This window comes from Henckelia pumila, chromosome 4 (assembly GCF_033568475.1).
Source record: "Henckelia pumila isolate YLH828 chromosome 4, ASM3356847v2, whole genome shotgun sequence".
NCBI lineage: Eukaryota > Viridiplantae > Streptophyta > Magnoliopsida > Lamiales > Gesneriaceae > Henckelia > Henckelia pumila.
The window spans coordinates 184862099-184879653 of record NC_133123.1 but is presented as its reverse complement, the minus strand read 5'-3'; the positions used below and the strand labels follow the sequence as shown (position 1 = coordinate 184879653).

At 34.9% G+C, this 17555-nt stretch overlaps 1 protein-coding gene across 7 annotated transcripts; it reads left to right on the top strand.

Annotated features, from left to right (window-relative positions):
• The first annotated feature begins 1420 nt into the window (after window positions 1-1420).
• Window positions 1421-5329, top strand: LOC140860368 (uncharacterized). Of its 7 annotated transcripts, none has more exons than XR_012143694.1 (4): window positions 1421-1600; window positions 2406-4504; window positions 4595-4634; window positions 4941-5329. XR_012143694.1 is itself a non-coding variant. In XM_073263359.1 (4 exons), the coding sequence occupies exons 2-4, from the start codon at window positions 4428-4430 to the stop codon at window positions 5193-5195; spliced, it is 372 nt and encodes a 123-aa protein (XP_073119460.1). In that variant the 5' UTR covers window positions 1421-4248; window positions 4336-4427; the 3' UTR covers window positions 5196-5329. The 7 variants fall into 7 exon arrangements, 2 of the variants coding, with proteins under 2 accessions (XP_073119460.1, XP_073119459.1); XR_012143691.1 differs by having other exon boundaries at window positions 1421-3010; window positions 3100-4504; XR_012143690.1 differs by having other exon boundaries at window positions 1421-3566; window positions 3618-4504.
• The last annotated feature ends 12226 nt before the right edge of the window (window positions 5330-17555 follow it).

Genomic DNA, 17555 nt, shown 5'->3' with positions numbered 1-17555 from the left:
AGTATATTTTTGAAAAAGTAAGAAAATTATAGGGACGTATTATATAATTATCACTGAAGTTGTAACATAAATTTGTTTCAGCATTATGAATAAATAAAAAATTAAAAATAAATTATGTTAGAAAAAGTAAGGGTGAAGTTGTTTTAAATATCCGAACCATAACTTAGATTTCCATTAAACTCTACCATAAAATAAAAATAAATAAATAAACTATGTGTTTCCACTTTCTGATTCAAACTAATTCCTTAGGCCGACGTATCTTTTCATGGATAAAAATCAATACAAAAATGGAAAACATAGTGCTAATATATGATAGGGAAAATTGCATATTCACCCCTGTGAAATCCCAAGTTTGCTAATAACTTCCTATGAATTTTTTTTAAGCTAATAACCCCCTATGATTCTAGATTTGTAGCATACACACCCTTTTCAGTTAAAAATTAACAAAAATACACTTGATTAAATAAATAACTAAATTAATTTGATTTTATAATTTTATATTTAATTGAGTAAAATAATCAAATTTTATTTAAATAACTATGAAAATTATATATAATTATTTTATCATAATATTTGTCATACACGAAATATATTTTAATATTAAATTATCTTATAACATTAAGGGCATTTTAGTTATTTTTAGCCAGAAGGGGGTGGGGTGTATGCTACAAATTTAAAATCATAAGGGGCTTCTAGCTCAAAAACTTTTCATAGGGGGTTATCAGCAAACACACGATTTCACAGGGGTGATATATGCAATTTACCCTATATGATATGTGAGCATGAAATGAACAAGATCCGGTAAAAAAAACAAAAACTAAAACAAAAAAGTGAGATTTGAGTATACATTTTGAACGGCCTATTTCTATCAACACTGCAATGTATATTTTTTATACTCAAAAAATATATTAGTACCATAATTGAAACAATTGATACTCAAACATCATATATTAGTATCATATTTTAAATTTTTGCATCGATTTTCATCCGAGAAAAGATAAATATGGGTATCAATACCAACACTTACTATACAGATTTTGGTATATATACTAATATGATATTTTCAATATTTTGATCAATTTTCATCGAATAAAAAATGGATTTAGTGAGTGCAGAACTTTTTTTTGTGAATAGAGAGGTGAAAACATATTTTTTTATGAATCCAAAGATAATTTTGATTTGGAGATTTAAAGTAAATTTATTGAACATAAAACTAACATTAAATTCCGATTAAATCTCCAAACCCAAACTTGGGTTTGGGGACAGTCCCCATCGCAGGCGTTTTTATCTTGTAGTTCCTGAGCCATTGTATTTATGTGTTTCAGCTCCCTAATTAACTAAAATTATCATTATACCCTTAAATTATATTTTTAAAATATATTTTGTACATATTGGATATTTCCTACGCTGTCTTCTCCCGACTCTCTCCTCGATTTCTTTCGACATCCCCACCCTCGCTCTCTCTTCTCTCATATCAGAATCTCGAACGATGAAGAATTCTCGTCAGCCCAAAAAGGCGAAGAGAAATTCGGGCGTTGATAAGTAGAAGCTTTTGAAAGAAGTTCCTACGAATTCGAGATCGAAAAAAAGTTTGCATTGCGTACTGTTCTTGTGAACTTGAACCCATTTGAGGAATTTTTTGAATTGTTCTTTGTTATTGGCGTGTTTTTTAGTCTATTTTCTTATCTCATGCGTTAACCATTTTTTTCCCAAATTCTAGGATTATGTTTTTTCTGATGTCGTAATTTGTTGCTTTCTATTTAATTTTTGCTATTGAGATGATTATTTATTGGTTTTGATGAAGTTTAGAAATAAAGTTATATGTTCTGTTTTCACCCGGTTAATCCCAATTTCTAGGGTATTTATGTTGATATGAGAATTTGATTTTTTTTAATTGAATGCGTATTATTCAAAATGTCTTCCCCTTATTGAAATTAATATTTCTGATGATATGCGAATTTGAAAGTGCTGAAAATAGAGATAGAATCCCCAATTGAAATGGTTTTACAATTATTAATGAAAATGTTATTATGGAACTTTTTTTTTTTTTTTTGGTTTACTGATTTATGTATAAATTTATAATTTTTTTGTGTTTTATTGTTTGTATTTATTTTGGAACTGTTGTTGAAGAAAAAATTACTGATGATGTTGGGAGGAAAAAAATGTTAAAGAATATTGTAGTCGATATTCTCCTACTATTTTTAAAGATGTGATGAAAGAACTAAAACCAAAACTAGGGGAACAATAGAGGATTAGGATAAAAGATACTCCTTTTGGTAATTGGATTGACATGCCCGAACTCGCTATCACCAGTTGTAGAATTGATTTCATCTTGAATAGATTTGACATCACTTCATGCTCTTTGATTGTCGATGACGATATTAAGATTCCTTTCACTCCAACAGGTTTTTCAATTATTCTTGGTTTGCGTAATATTGGCCAACCAGTGGACTTGGATCTAAAAATAGAGTCTACGTTTTTGGCTTGGCAGTTTGGAGGCCAAGTTGGAAAAGCTAAGCGAGCGGCAATACATGAAAAACTTATTTCTCTAGCATGCATCAATGATGAGTTAGAAATGGATGATTTTGTTAGACTTTACATTTTGTTCATCTTCAACTGTATATTATTTTCCACTGGAAATTATTATACCTCTAGTTTTATCTTCCATTATCTTGATGATCTTACCACATTGTTTGACTATTCTTGGGGAGATGCTGCGTTTCGATAGGTTTATTGAGAAATACGCGACAGTGGTAGGAAAATTTATTTATATGGATGCACAGTTGGGTTGATGGTACATATTATTTTTCTTTTGTTATCATTGTGTAATTTGTTCAATTCATTAAATATTATTGATATCATTTAGGCTTGGGTGTATGAACACATGCCTTCATTAGCTGTACAATGTTGTTTGAAAATGTTCCCTCGGTTTTTTTGGTGGAGTGACAACAAGATTCCTTTGAATGAGGTCAAAGATGAATCATTGCTGAAATCCATAGATTCAACCAATGTAATTGTTAATGATGTAATCAATTAAATTAGTTGTGTAAATTCTATTGTAGAAGTGACGATAATTTTTGTGATATTCTTATTATACAGATTCTTTCAATCTATCCATTTGATGAAGAGAAAAAGTTATTGCAGCCGAAATATGGAACCTTCGATGCAAGAAGGGTGAAAAAATTGTGAATAAAAAATTGGTTGAGATAAAGAAACAGATGTGTGTTGATTTTAGGGTTGGTGAGAAAAAAAATATGGTTGTTGAAGATAATTTGGAGTTTGGATCAGATGCTCAATTTAAGAGCAAAAATGAGTTTGGAGTTGTTATCAAGGAGGATGAGAATATTGAGAAAAATGAGAATGAGGTTCATGTTGATTTATTACATGTTACGATGAATGATATTGTTTATGAGCTTGTAAAAGGAAGAAATGAAATGATAAGAGATATTTTATTTGAAAAAGATATTGGTGATGAGAACGAGAAAGAAAATATTGTATTACGAGGAGATGAATCATGTAATGAATTACTTGATGTTGGTGAGTTTGAGAAAGGAAAAAAAGAAGTGGTAGAGGATAATTGTAGCAATGGTTTAGCTGTGCAAAATATAGTTGATGAGATATAGGATAATTGTAGCAATGGTTTAGCTGTGCAAAATATAGTTGATGAGATATATAAAGAACAACATGAAGTGCGAGGAAATGATTCAGAGAATGGTTCATGTGATGTGAATAGTATAGGCAGTGGTGACATGAATGTGGTGGTGCAGAATGTTGTGAATGAAATTACGAAAGAAATTAATGATGTGGTTGATTCTGAGAATGCTTCTGGGACAGCTGATGATATCAAAGGTGTGAATGGTGTTGCTACATTTAATACAGGGAAGTTCACAACTGTTAAATCTTCAATTTTGGATACTGTGAGGGCAAAGGTTGATCGCAAGAAAAAAAAATATCGATGTTTGTGACGCCGCCCAGTTCAACACGAAGACCTAAGAGGAAGGGGAAAAAATGGGTTAGACTCTCAATGAATTCTGGATTTATGTGCTACTGTATATATAAATTTGTTAACAATACTTCTGTTTTGCTTGTTTAATATTTGTACGTAAGAAAAATCCTTTATAGATGTTGATAGGACTGCAAGAGTCCTGAGAAAGAAGACCTACATGAATACAAAGGAAGATTCGATTACTGTGGTAATGAAGAAGCAACTTATGAAGAGAAAACGTTGTTGAAAACTATTGATTTGGAGTATGTTTACATTTAACGAATTTTATTTTGTTTGAAACAAGTTTTCGCAGGTTTTTAATATCAAATACGGTGTATTCTTGTATGTAGTGTCGTTGTTTGGCAGGACGAGATTTTGATGTTGGAAGCACAAAAATTCTGTGCTTTTATTTTTAGCGAACCTATTGATTTCGAGATCATAAATGTTTATATACGGATCATGCAACGAAAAAGTCAAGAATATGGATCTGAAATATATTGCGTGGACACAATGGTTCAGGTTTGTAGCAATCATGAGTATCTGAATTTATTATTTTTTTAGAGCAAGTAACAAATATGGTTCATTCTTATGATATGTTTTGTTATGCAGAGAGAAATTTTTAACCGATTGGAAAAATACGGGAGTACATGTAAGTTACGTAGCGATGATTATGAAGCTTTTATTGCGAGTTTGACAGGTGCAACAAAGTTTAAACAGAAAGAGTTGAATGAGGAGATAGTTAAAAGATAAAAATATATTATTTTCCATTTCAATGAGAGGTGTCATTGGTACTTGCTCGTTTATAGTAATTCTGAAGGTGTATTCAAAATCTGGAATTCCTTGCATGATACATTCGTAGTTCGAACTGCAAATATTTTTGAGAGTATGAGTGTAATCATATTCTATTGTGATAACTATTAAGAATGTCTTTTCTAAAACATTACTATTTTTGCAGCTATCATGTTTAGCTGGATGCATGCGCTTCCTGTCAGGTTTTGCCATAAGCAGTGAGGAAGTGGTGAGAGTAGAGTGTCGTGATCAAGGTGCTACACTTGAATGCGGTGTCTATGCATGCATGTGGGTCGAGTGTCTGGCCTGTGACACGGCTGAAATATGGGCATATCAAAGGAATGTGAATATGAGTGCTTATCGAGTCCGTATTGCAGCTACCATATTATCCGATGTGCATGGATTATTGAAAACCATCTAGCTTTTTTATTTCGTTGGTGTTTAATTATGATTGTATTCAACTTTGTTGGTAGAAAACATATGCACATTTTGAGATTATCATTCCCTGTATTTTGGTACTATATTTGATTATTGAGAAATAGTTTGTACTGAGCACTGAGTACAAATGATTCATTAGTTAACAGGTAAATATTATACTAATTCAGGTACAATAGTATTCAGTGTTGACACTTAAAGAGGGTATAAATTAAGTAAACGAGGCACAATAATATTCAAATCAGGTAAATAAAGATGTGAACATAACGCATATTTATGACATTACAGTATTAACAGAAAAAGCCTAAATAATGGTACATATTAGGGTGAATATAGCACATGCATGCCACTTTTGAGTAGTTACTACTCAAACATGCTAAAATGAGTACAAATTTAAGTACATCGGGTACAAAACTGTTAAAATAAAGTACATAACTAGCTGAATACGGTACTGATAAGCTGTCATTACTACCCGCTCGAGCGCACAAGAAGAAATTTGAAGTTCAAGACAGAAAGTTTTGTGCTCGAACGGTAACTTTTATTTGCTCAATAAAGAGAATAGATGGACAGAGAATTATGCGCTCAGCGGTAAATTTTACCCGCTCGAGCAAGCCCGATGATTTTTTAAGAGTGCAAAACATAACTTTTATCCGCTCAAGCACGATCGAAATAAGGAAAAACTATTCTGGCCGATTGTAACAAAGGGTACATAACGAGTTGAATACGGTACATATGTAAGAAAATTAGGTACAATCATATTTCAATAGGGTACGCAACGAGCTGAATATGGTACATATGTGTGCGATTTGAGCACCTGCATAAAAAAGATACACTAATTTGAATCCACAAGTAAATAACTAAAGAATCAGAGAAGGTACATGTGTAAGTAAATCGGGTACATTGAAGTTAAAAATAAGGTATATATGAGAGTCAATAGAGGACATTAGTACAAAAATTTAGTATTAGGTGGGAATATTGTGTTCTCCACCGAACTAGAGCATGGTTTGTTAAAAAACACTATTGAAGATAGTTATTATAAATATTGAATTGTGAATGAGATGTTCACACGAGAAAATAGATTAAGATTGGCAAATATGTGAGTAATTTCTTTATAGAATATTACATGATATGAATTCAGAGGCAGAATCTATATACCTACCATGCGGGGTGGATGTCCATATATGTTTGAGACACTCAGACAATGAAATAACGATGCAAACAAGTTTGACTCATACAAATTTACAAGTATAATCTAATATTTAATACTCATTTAAAGAGCGTACATATGCAAGTAAATTAGGTACAATCATATTCCAATAGGGTACATAACGAACTGAATACGGTACATATGTGTGCGATTTGAGTACTTGCATAAAAGAGCTACACTAATTTTAATTCACAATTAAATAATTAAATAATCAGAGAAGGTACATGTGTAAGTAAATTGGGTACATTAAAGTTAACAATAAGGTACATATGAGAGTCAATAGAGGATATTGGTACAAAAATCAGTATTAGGTGGGAATATTGTGTTCTCCACCGAACCGGAGCGTAGTTCGTTACAAAACACCATTGGATATAGTTATTATAAATATTAAATTGCGAATGAGATGTTCACACGATAACATAGATTAAGATTGGCAAACATGTGAGTAATTTCTTTATAGAATGTTACATATGATATAAATTTAGAGGCATAATCGATATACCTACCATGCGGGGTAGATGTCCATATATGTTTGAGACACTCAAATAATAAAATAACTATGCAAAAAATTTTCACCCATACAAATTCACAAGTATAATCTAATATTTAATTACTCACTTAAAGAGCGTACATATGCAAGTAAATTAGGTAAAATCATATTCTAATAGGATACTTAACGAACTGAATATGGTACATATGTGTGCGATTTGAGTACTTGCATAAAAGAGCTACACTAATTTGAATTCACAAATAAATAATTAAATAATCAGAGAAGGTACATGTGTAAGTAAATCGGGTACATTGAACAATAAGTTACATATGAGAGTCAATAGAGGACATTGGTACCAAAATTCATTATTATGTGGGAATATTGTGGTCTTCACCAAACCGGAGCGTGGTTCATTACAAAATACTATTGGAGATAGTTATTATTAATATTTAATTGCGAATGAGATGTTCACACGATAACATAGATTAAGATTTTCAAACATGTGAGAAATTTTTTTATAGAATGTTTACATGATATGAATTCAGAGGGATAATCGATATATCAACCATGAGGGGTGGATGTTCATATATGTTTAAGACACTCAAACAATGAAATAACTATGCAAAAAAGTTTCACTCATACAAATTCACAAGTATAATCTAATATTTAATTACTCACTTAAAGAGTGTACATATGCAAGTAAATTAGGTGCATATTCAATTGGATTCTAACATAAGAGCGGAGTTGACTGCGATTTACAGGGGTTTTATTATCTGTCAGGAGAAGAATTATTTTCCTCTACGGTTAGAGGTTGATTTGATGGTATCGCTCAAGATTATTGAGGCAGATACTACTTGCTGGAATCTTACAAATATTTTGGTCCATATTCAGAAGATCTTGTCAAGTTTCCATGTGATCAAGTCTCATATCTACAGGAAAGTGAATGCAGCAGCGGATGAGCTCGCCAACATGGGATTACAGGGATCGGCTACTATTACTCAGGGGCAGATCAGTGGTAGATTACGAGGCATTTGTAACTTAGATAGGTCTAGTTATCCTTACATTAGAACTAGATCGAAAATTTCTTGAGTTGTAATAATTTCTTGAGAGGTCTTGGCATAGTTTCCCTCTTTTGTATTTTCTTTTTTTTTTCCCAATAAATTGGTAGGGGTTTGCCAAACCCTCCGCCACACAGGCGGTTTTTTTTATAAAAAAAAAAAGTAAATTAGGTACAATTATATTCCAATAGGGTACGTAACGAGTTGAATACGGTACATATGTGTGCGATTTGAGTACTTGCATAAAAATGCTATACACTAATTTGAATTCACTAGTAAATAATTAAAGAATCAGAGAAGGTACATGCGTAAGTATATATGGTACATTGAAGTTAACAATAAGATAAATATGAGAGTCAATAGAAGACATTGGTACCAAAATTCAGTATTAGGTGGAAATATTGTGGTCTCCACCGAACCTGAGCATGGTTCGTTACAATCCGTGCTCGATCGGGCACTTATACCTGCTCGAGCGCAAAATTTTTTGCCTCGAATTTTATAGTTCAATTCGCGCTCGAGCGGGCACTTATACCCACACGAGCGCAAAAGTTACTGCCTCGAAGTTTAGTATATTGAAATTCGCGCTCGAGCGGGCACTTTTACTTGCTCCGGCGCCAATTTTTTCTATCTCGAGACCCTCCTCTTTTAATTTAGTGGCGCTCGAGCGGCCACTATTTTCCGATACAACGCGATATACCAATGTATTGACAATTAACTAATCAAATACTTGAAATCAAGTACATATGAAATTAAATAAGGTACAAGAATATGTAAAGGATGTTGAATACTTGAAACATCCCACATCGAAAAATTAAAAATCGATTGTTATACCTGATTTTAGGTATTTTGTACTTGAAAAGAACGTTAAATATGCCCGATTTCTTAGTATATTTACTTAATTTCTATCAAAAATCCAACATGAAGTTGTAATTTATACAACTAACCATGTGCGCAAAAAAATAAAATCATAAATGTTTTTGTTTCCAACACATCAAATAACAACACCATCAATATTAAACGTCACCAACAAAAAACATAACAATAAGTTGTCCACACTACACGATACAAATTGAGCAATACAACATAATACACAAACTAAAAGTCCAACAATTCGAGCATAAAAACAGACAACACTTCACAATATGTCTCACAAATGAAACCATCAAAGAAACACTAAACCATAAAACTACCGCTGGAATGTGTATGCTTCCTAGCAGGTAAGTCCACGACTAACTGCCCTTCATTTGTCCTCATTTTCCTGCGGAAGTGTAAAAAACAAAATTAATTATCAACATTCAATAAATATAATATAAAATAAAAAAACGACAAGTAAATCATTACAATTACAATCAATATTGAGATACTATTTCAATGAATTAAAAACCTAGTCTATGGATTCTTTGCAACTACGTCTGTTGTGCCCTGACCTATAACAACGACCACACTTTGACATATGTGTTTCAACTTGAGACGGTATCCTCTTAGTCTTCTTATGACCTGGTTGACTGCATATATTTAGAGCATTTATTACAGATCCTTCATCATTGTTGGCCTCATACATGTCAAATGTCGTTATGGGATTGATAATTCCTTTATATGCTTGACGATACATTTCAATACGGAAATATCGATCACAAAAAGCATATAATGACATCGACTTTGACTTAATAACTGCACAAGCATTCTTGCACGATAGAATATTGATCTGACAGGCTCTGCATGAACAAGTCCATTCATTCAAATCAACCGCAAAGGATTTATCACCATAAAATACCTCAAATTTTCAACCATATGATCTCTGAATACTCAAGTTTTGGGATTCAATATACGTGCTGGCTAAAACCTTCTCCTTCTTTGGGTTTAATTCTTGAACCATGACTAATGTTGTTTCATGTCGTCTGTGAATCATGTTCATGATTTGCACACATATATGGTCTACCATAGCCACAATGGGGAGACAACGAGCTTGTTTAACCCAGTTGTTCCAACATTCAGCAATGTTATTATTTATAACACCCCATCTTCTTCCAGGAAACAAAGCATTCACCCAACTTTGTGGATCATAACTTCTAATAAATGTACATGCAAGAGGCATGAATTCCATAATATTATTGATGTGTTGTGTAAACTCTTATTGTGAAGGGGCATATGCAGCTTTCTTGAATACAGAAGACCAAAATTTTTTGTTGTGTAGCGGATAACTTTGCAACACCTATAATGACGAGAAAATTAACACATTTATATGAAAATCAAGAAATAAAACTATTGGAAGATTTCAAAAAATAAAAAAAACTATTTACTAACCTGCTTCACAAAATTATCCACCAAGTGCCTCAAACAATAAGCATGGTGACTACCCGAAAATAATAGCTTAACAGCCTCGATAATACCGGTGTGTTTATTAGAGAAAAAATTGAATTTTTTCGAACACCATGATATGTTGATAAAGAAGGACATCTCTTAAATGAAAACAAAACCATTCCCGATTACAATCATTCTCGCAATCCACTACAGAATATGCCAATGTAAAAAGATCGTCATTGGCATCATTTGACATAGCAAGTAGGATACTACCTTTATACTTGTTTTTAATATGAGTTCCATCAAGAATAATCATTGGTCTGCAACCAGTATCAAAACCAACTGCACATGCATTAAAACAAATAAATAACCATTTGAATTTATTAGTTACTGCATCGATTTCACACTTTGCCACACTGCCAGGATTTGTTTCACTAACTGCAGGATAATATCATCTCAATTTATCATAAAACCCCTTATCTGTGCCATGGATATCATGCATAGCTAATTCCTTGTCCTTACAAGCCTTGTGGTACTCTAAATCTACTCCATAATCTCTTTGTATATCTTTCATCATTGTACATGGACAATAAGAGGGCTCTCCCCTAAATTTGTCCTTGATCAAATTTGCAACTCAAGCTGAATCAACTCTTGGATGTTCTCTATCGCATAAATTGTCCTCTCCACAAGTGTGTTGTAAATTGCATTTTCTGATCCCAAATAGATTGTTTGCTTTATGTCGAGATGCATAAACTCTCCATTTGCAATTCTGTTAACTACAAATAACAATAATCTTCTCCCTATCATTTTTGTCATACAAAAATGTACGTCTTATAGCAACAGAATAATTTTTAATGTATTTCTAAATTTTGAATCATCCTTGAATGTTTGTCCCACCCCACAGATGCAATAAAACCAAGAATCAAGAGAATTCTATACGGGGGCATCTTCAAGCTCGTTATCAGTTTTGGATTGTCTATCATCTTCGTCGCGCCATACGAATTTCACAACCATCATTTCAGAATTCTTAACACAATGACTAAGATATTGTACGTAAATATAATAAATATCTTCAACAATGTTCAAATAATTTAACAAGCAATTGCATAGTTCACAAAAGGCAAATCACCAAAAATTAAGTATAATTTCATGACAAATCGACAATGATTATACATTATCAGATTATCATCAGACAAAAAATCAAAATCACCAGCAACCTGTCAATAAATACGAACACAAGAACACAATTTCAGACTCTACATCTATTGTCTATCACTAAAGATAAAAAATAAAATATTAGAGGCAACAATAAAGTTATTAACAAACAAAATTAAGGAGTGATGAATTTTACCTCTCCATATTTAAGCCTCTTGCAATCTGGTATTTTTTCTCGGCCCTCAATTCGATCATAATCAGCCTCATACACATGTGAAAATGTATCATATTACGGACATCATCATTATAGTTCAATGCAACACACATCTTGTACTCGGGAGCCATATTGTAGTGACATAGATTGAGGACTAATTTGTTCATATTTGCTCGACAAACTCTGAAATATATCATCCAACTACATCCACTCATAATTGAAATCACAAATAGTTTCTCATTAGATTTGCAGCAACCCAAAAATTCAAGGTTGGAAGAAGAACGAACTCCAGATTCCATTCTACAAAAATTAAGGTTGTTTTTGGTGAATAACAAAATTAAGAAACAAGTAATACAGTACAATTGTTGCTGGAATATTTAAAAAAATTGCTATTATAGAATTTGCCTTACAAACCTTTTGATTTCAAATCCGAGACAAATTCAAGAGCCTCGAATGGTGTTCGTCGGAGTAGATGACAACTTCGGAGTACAAGCTTCAAAAGAAGACAACTTCAAGGGATTGGATTTCCGCAAACAAAGCTTCCAAGGAATTCGATTTCTAATAATTTTGCTTCCAAGGGTTTTGATTTTCAAATTCAAAGCTTCAAAGGCCTTCGATTTTCTATTATTATGTGTCGAAGGATTTCGATTTCAAACCCAAATCTTCAAGGGTTTCAGACGTTTATGTGGCTATGGGAAGAGAATAAGAAAGAAAAGGGAAGAAGAGATTGCACCTGATTTGGAGGGAAAATCGATAAAGTGTTCAATTAGGTACCTTAAACATATAACTTATATGAGCCAGGGACTACATAATGAAACGGGCTGACATAGAGACTGAACCCAAAACCCAAGTTTGGGTTTGGGTATTTAAGGGCATTTCAGCAGAAAAATAATTATTTTATAATTTTCAAGATAAAAATCTATACTATTAATTAAGGGAGAACGGTGAATAGTAACTAACTTTTGGTGAGGCTTTTTTTAATTGTATTAACAGGGCCTTTAAAGATATTAAATGAGCACAATAGTAACTAAATTTTTTATAAAAATCTACCACGGGGTGGTGTCTGGTTCTTTGCTTTAATGATTTTGGCTAAAGTGGATTGAAAGGAAGTTCACTCCATACCATATTAGTATATGTATTAACTGGGCCTCTGATAAGAAAAGCCAGCTTGGCTCTTGGACTTTCTGGTCGATTGATAAATATATGTGATTACTTTCTCTTGTGCAGATTAATTATCCTTTTGAGAAGGGTACTTTCACCTTTTTTGCATATTTTAAAGTCAAGATAAATTTTATAAATCCGAATTCAGTTGTTTTCAAAAATGGCATCCCCATGTCATTTTAGGAAATCTCACTCCCTCTATTCATCAATAAGAATTCCTACTTCTCGTTAGCTAAATTTAACTCATTAAATTTAACTATCTCAACGGGGATTAGAAATCCATTACTTGTGTGACCCTTAATAGTTCAGGGATACAACTAGCCATGGACTCACAACTTCTTGTGACTCGGAACAACAATTTCCGACTTGCCCATCGAATCATGGTAAGAGCGCCTAGATACATCGCCCCATGATTCCCTAGGTATCACTGATAGTGCCTGCAAGAACCAGTGGATTTCGGTTAGCGTACAGTACGGTCCCTTCATCCATATTTCCCGATCGAATCAACAACCATTGGTATATCGAGAGTTGTTCGAGATTCGATAACTATGCAATACATCTTGAAGATCAAATAGTGACATCGCATGTGCAACTAGGAAACCAGGTAACCTAAAGCACATCATGTACTCTGGCCAGAGATTTGTCACACTAATATCTCCTCAGATCGCATAGGATATCCACGCTCGTAAGCGTGTGGTGAATCCTTGACAACAAAGCATTGACTCCTATATGTGTCGTAATTGTACCCAATCTCGACACCTATTGACCCTCATGGAGTCGGTAAACGAGTCAAAGTACAGTACTAGCATATAGAGTCTCCATGATGTTTCAAGTAGTAAGGACTAATGGTGTACAACCAAAACCACGGACTTATCCACTCAAAGTGAGAACCACTTGGAAAGTCCAAATAGGGTAGTTCGATCATTCATCCAATGAATATCCATTTGCATGCTTTGAACATCTCCATGTTCCATACCAATGAAACGTGATACTCGGCATCGCAAATGCTAGTCTCAATATCGAGCGATCCTTATCCTTATTATAGACGGCTCAATTGACTAGGAATAGGTTTAGAATATACAGTGATTACAAGATGTGTTTCATGATAGTCATCCATATCCACTATCACATCTTACATGCACTCTAGTATATTCAAGGTCTTTATCTATACATCGTATAGTACGTGTAACGCCCCGATTTTATCTTAAATGAGTTTATTTGAGTTAATCAAAGATTACAAAGTTCACGAGCCGACTTCATTTTGATCAGGGTCTATTTTGCAAATTTTGGAAATTTCAGGGACTAAAACGCAAATATTGGATTTTATATATTATCTACACTTGTTTGACTTGAGAATAGTCTTCATCCTTCTCCTCCAAATCGTTTCTCTCCATGGAAGCTTAGGAACGCCTCTTTCAAGCTTTCCAATCTCAGTTTCCGGTCGATTCGTCCGTTGAAATTTAATTCTGAAGGCAGTTTAGCGATCACAGCAGCGAGAGCTTCGTTCTATCGTAAGTATTTCTCCGATCAGATACGTTTTGTTTTTTGGATGTTGTTAGAATCGCTTGAGATTCGACTATGTTGTTCTTGGCGGAGTTCTGATCGTTTATTATCTGTCGGTTTTGAATTTGAGCGTCGTTCGGAATTGTTTTGATTTTTGGAAGCCTTGTTCGAAAATTGGGTTTTGAGATTTGTTGGAATTGCCTTGATATTGTTGTTTTAGCATTGATATCGGTATTGAACTGCTGTCTGCATTTCCGGCTTGTTCAGTTTATAGTCGTTATGCCGTCAGTTTGAGTTTCGAGATTTCAAACCGTTTTGAGTTATTGAACTTGGCTTGTAAGTTGATCGTGGTTATTGATCATTTATTGTATCTGAATAGATTCGTTTGGAGTTTGTCAAGCCCAGGGTTAACAGCATTTGATCGTCAAGAGTTGGACGAAGATCGGTAAAGAGTTTTCCTTGAGTCGTCGATTGTTGTTTAGGTTGTATAGTTGTTGATACAATCTTTTGTTGTAGCTTTTTCAGAGTTGGAACTACTTGTCTTGAAAGGTAAAAGCAGTCATCGTAGCGGGATAGCATACTCGGGACAGTTGGTTCTCAAGTTTCCCTTAAAATCACATACTTGCTTCAATACTTGTTCTAGAATGTGGAACTTGTATTTTGTTGATTTATTGAGCTCTTGTTATGTGATTTATGTTTTATGTGTCCTCATGCATTCATCTTGAGGCAAATTTGATTTCAGCGGTAGAACAGCCCTTCTTTTGTTTAGACGTTTGGGAACTATGAAAGAGTGGCCTAGGTCGTAGCCGTTTCGCCTAGTGCTAGCGTACTCATTATAGTTGCTCAAAGTCTAGAGGAGTGTGATACGTGGCACCACCTCGATTGGTAGAGTCGGTGAGTCGTCACGTGATCTCATCCTCGGGATCCCAAAAAGCACAACAGTAATCCCTCGTTTATCAGAATTGATATCCCGATTTAAAGACATGCATTTCATTACGTTGTTATTTGATTATGTATTGCCTTGGAAGCATGTTGATTGATTGTATTACTTGTTATGTTGCTTTTACTGGGAATACCATTCTCACCGGTTTATCCGGCTGTTGCTTTATTTTGTATGTGTACTTGGCAACAGGAGGGGCAGGATCTAGTCAGCGTAGACCTGGTTAGAGTCAAGAGCAAGAGATAGAAATGAGACTCGTTTAGAAGTCAAATCAGCATGTCAATCTAGTTTATGTTTTGCGATCATGTTTTGTCATTCGAACTTCTCGTTTTGTATTGTAAGCAAGAATCGATGTAGGTACTACCGAATCGAATGTTTTTCTTCCCTAAACTTTTCTTATATTGTTATTGGCTTGTCAGATACTTTAAATGCAAATGTTTAGGTTTGGTTGAATTTCTTTTCGGTGCCTTGGATTTCTGGGCGAGAGGACGGCGCGGGCACGCGGCTTTTTGGCGAGGTAAGGGTGCGGGCACGGGCGCGCATTCTGAGAGTGCGGGCACGCTGGTTCTAGGCGAAGCGCGGGTGCGGGCGCGCTGGCTTCAGCGCGTGCGGGCGGTCGTTTTTTTAAAAAAAAAAATCTTTTGATCGCTTCGATTCTTGTTTTCTTGTATGTTTAACTGTTGTTTACTCCGAGATTATTTGTATAGAAACGAGGTCTCACATTAAGTGGTATCAGAGACTAAAGATTCTTGGTTGAACTAGAGTTTGCGGGGTAGTTCGAGTCCGCATGTAATGGCTCCTCGCATGTGTATGAGTTATTTGATTATTTATTTAATACCATGCGAGCATGCTTTATTAATTGAGAATTAATTTAATTACATGATTCTGTGATTTAATTTATAAAGCATGAACTACTTGAGATATAACTGCTTCTGTTATCGACTAGTACCCGGTATTCCAAGCGGTTTTAAGGGCACCGAATCGTAGCGATTGAGTATCTTGTGTCCTAACCTTTGATTATCAGATGGGTCCTCATCGAGTGATTAACAGGAACACAACTCCAGTCATTCCTACGACTGAACAAGCTAGCACTGAAGTTGATCAGTTGGATTCTACAGCGACTCCTATGGAAACCTTGCTGAAGAGGTTTCAGTCTTTTAATCCGCCTTTGTTGATGGGTACTGAGAACCCAGTTGACTGTGAGAGTTGGTTGGATGACATTGATCAGCTGTTCGATTCCCTGGATTATACAGATGACCGCCGAACCAGGTTTGTCATTCATCAGCTGCGTGGTGTTGCCAAGAACTGGTGGATCACGACCAAGAGATCCATGGAGAACAGAGGTATAGTTGTTGATTGGTCTCTTTTCAAAACTGAGTTTTATAAGAGGTTTTTTCCTGTTTCGTACCGAAAGGACAAGGGAGCCGAGTTTGCCAATCTGATGCAAGGGAATCTGAACATTGAGGAGTACGTAGCCAAGTTTGACAGCTTGTTGCGTTTTGCCCCGCACATTGCCGACAGTGAAGAAGCAAAATCCGATCAGCTCATCAACGGATTGAATCCCGACATCTTCACATTGGTGAACACCGCTAGGACAGATAACTTTGCGGATGCCATGAATCACGCAAAGGGAGCGGAAGTAGGCTTGTGGAGGCAGAGAGGTAATCAGATGGTGTCTCAGCAGCAGAGACAGTTTCAGAACCAACCATCTCAGCATTAGAATCAGCCACCTCAGTTTCAGAACCAACAGCAGAGGTACGAAGGTGGAAACAGTGGGGGAAACAGAAGGGATCAGTATAAAGCAAGGGGGAAACAGTTCAAGAGGCAGGGGAACAGTTTTTCTAGTTCCAGTGGTTCCAAACAATTTGGTACAGGACAGAGTTCTGGATCTTCATCCATGTACTGCAGCAAGTGTGGGGGAAGACACTCACCGGATCAGTGTGTGGGAGTCTTCGGGAACTGCAACACCTGTCAGCAACCGGTACACTTTTCCAAGGTGTGCCCTCAGCGTAGTAGAGATCGAGCTCAGAGTGGGAGTTCATCTAGACCTACAGTTAGCCTGAGAGACAGTCTTCTGCAGTTCACTCTTTCCAGCCTCAGCAGCAGAACAGACAGGGAGATAACCCTAGTGCGAACCAGCCTCCGAGACAGCACACACGAGTCTTTGCTCTGACAAAGGATCAGGCTTAGGCAGCACCTGATGATGTTATAGCAGGTAACTGTTCAATTTTTGGTTATTTTGCTCATGTTTTGATAGATACAGGTGCTTCCCATTCCTTTATCTCTGAGAAATTTGTGTTATTGCATGCTTTGCCTA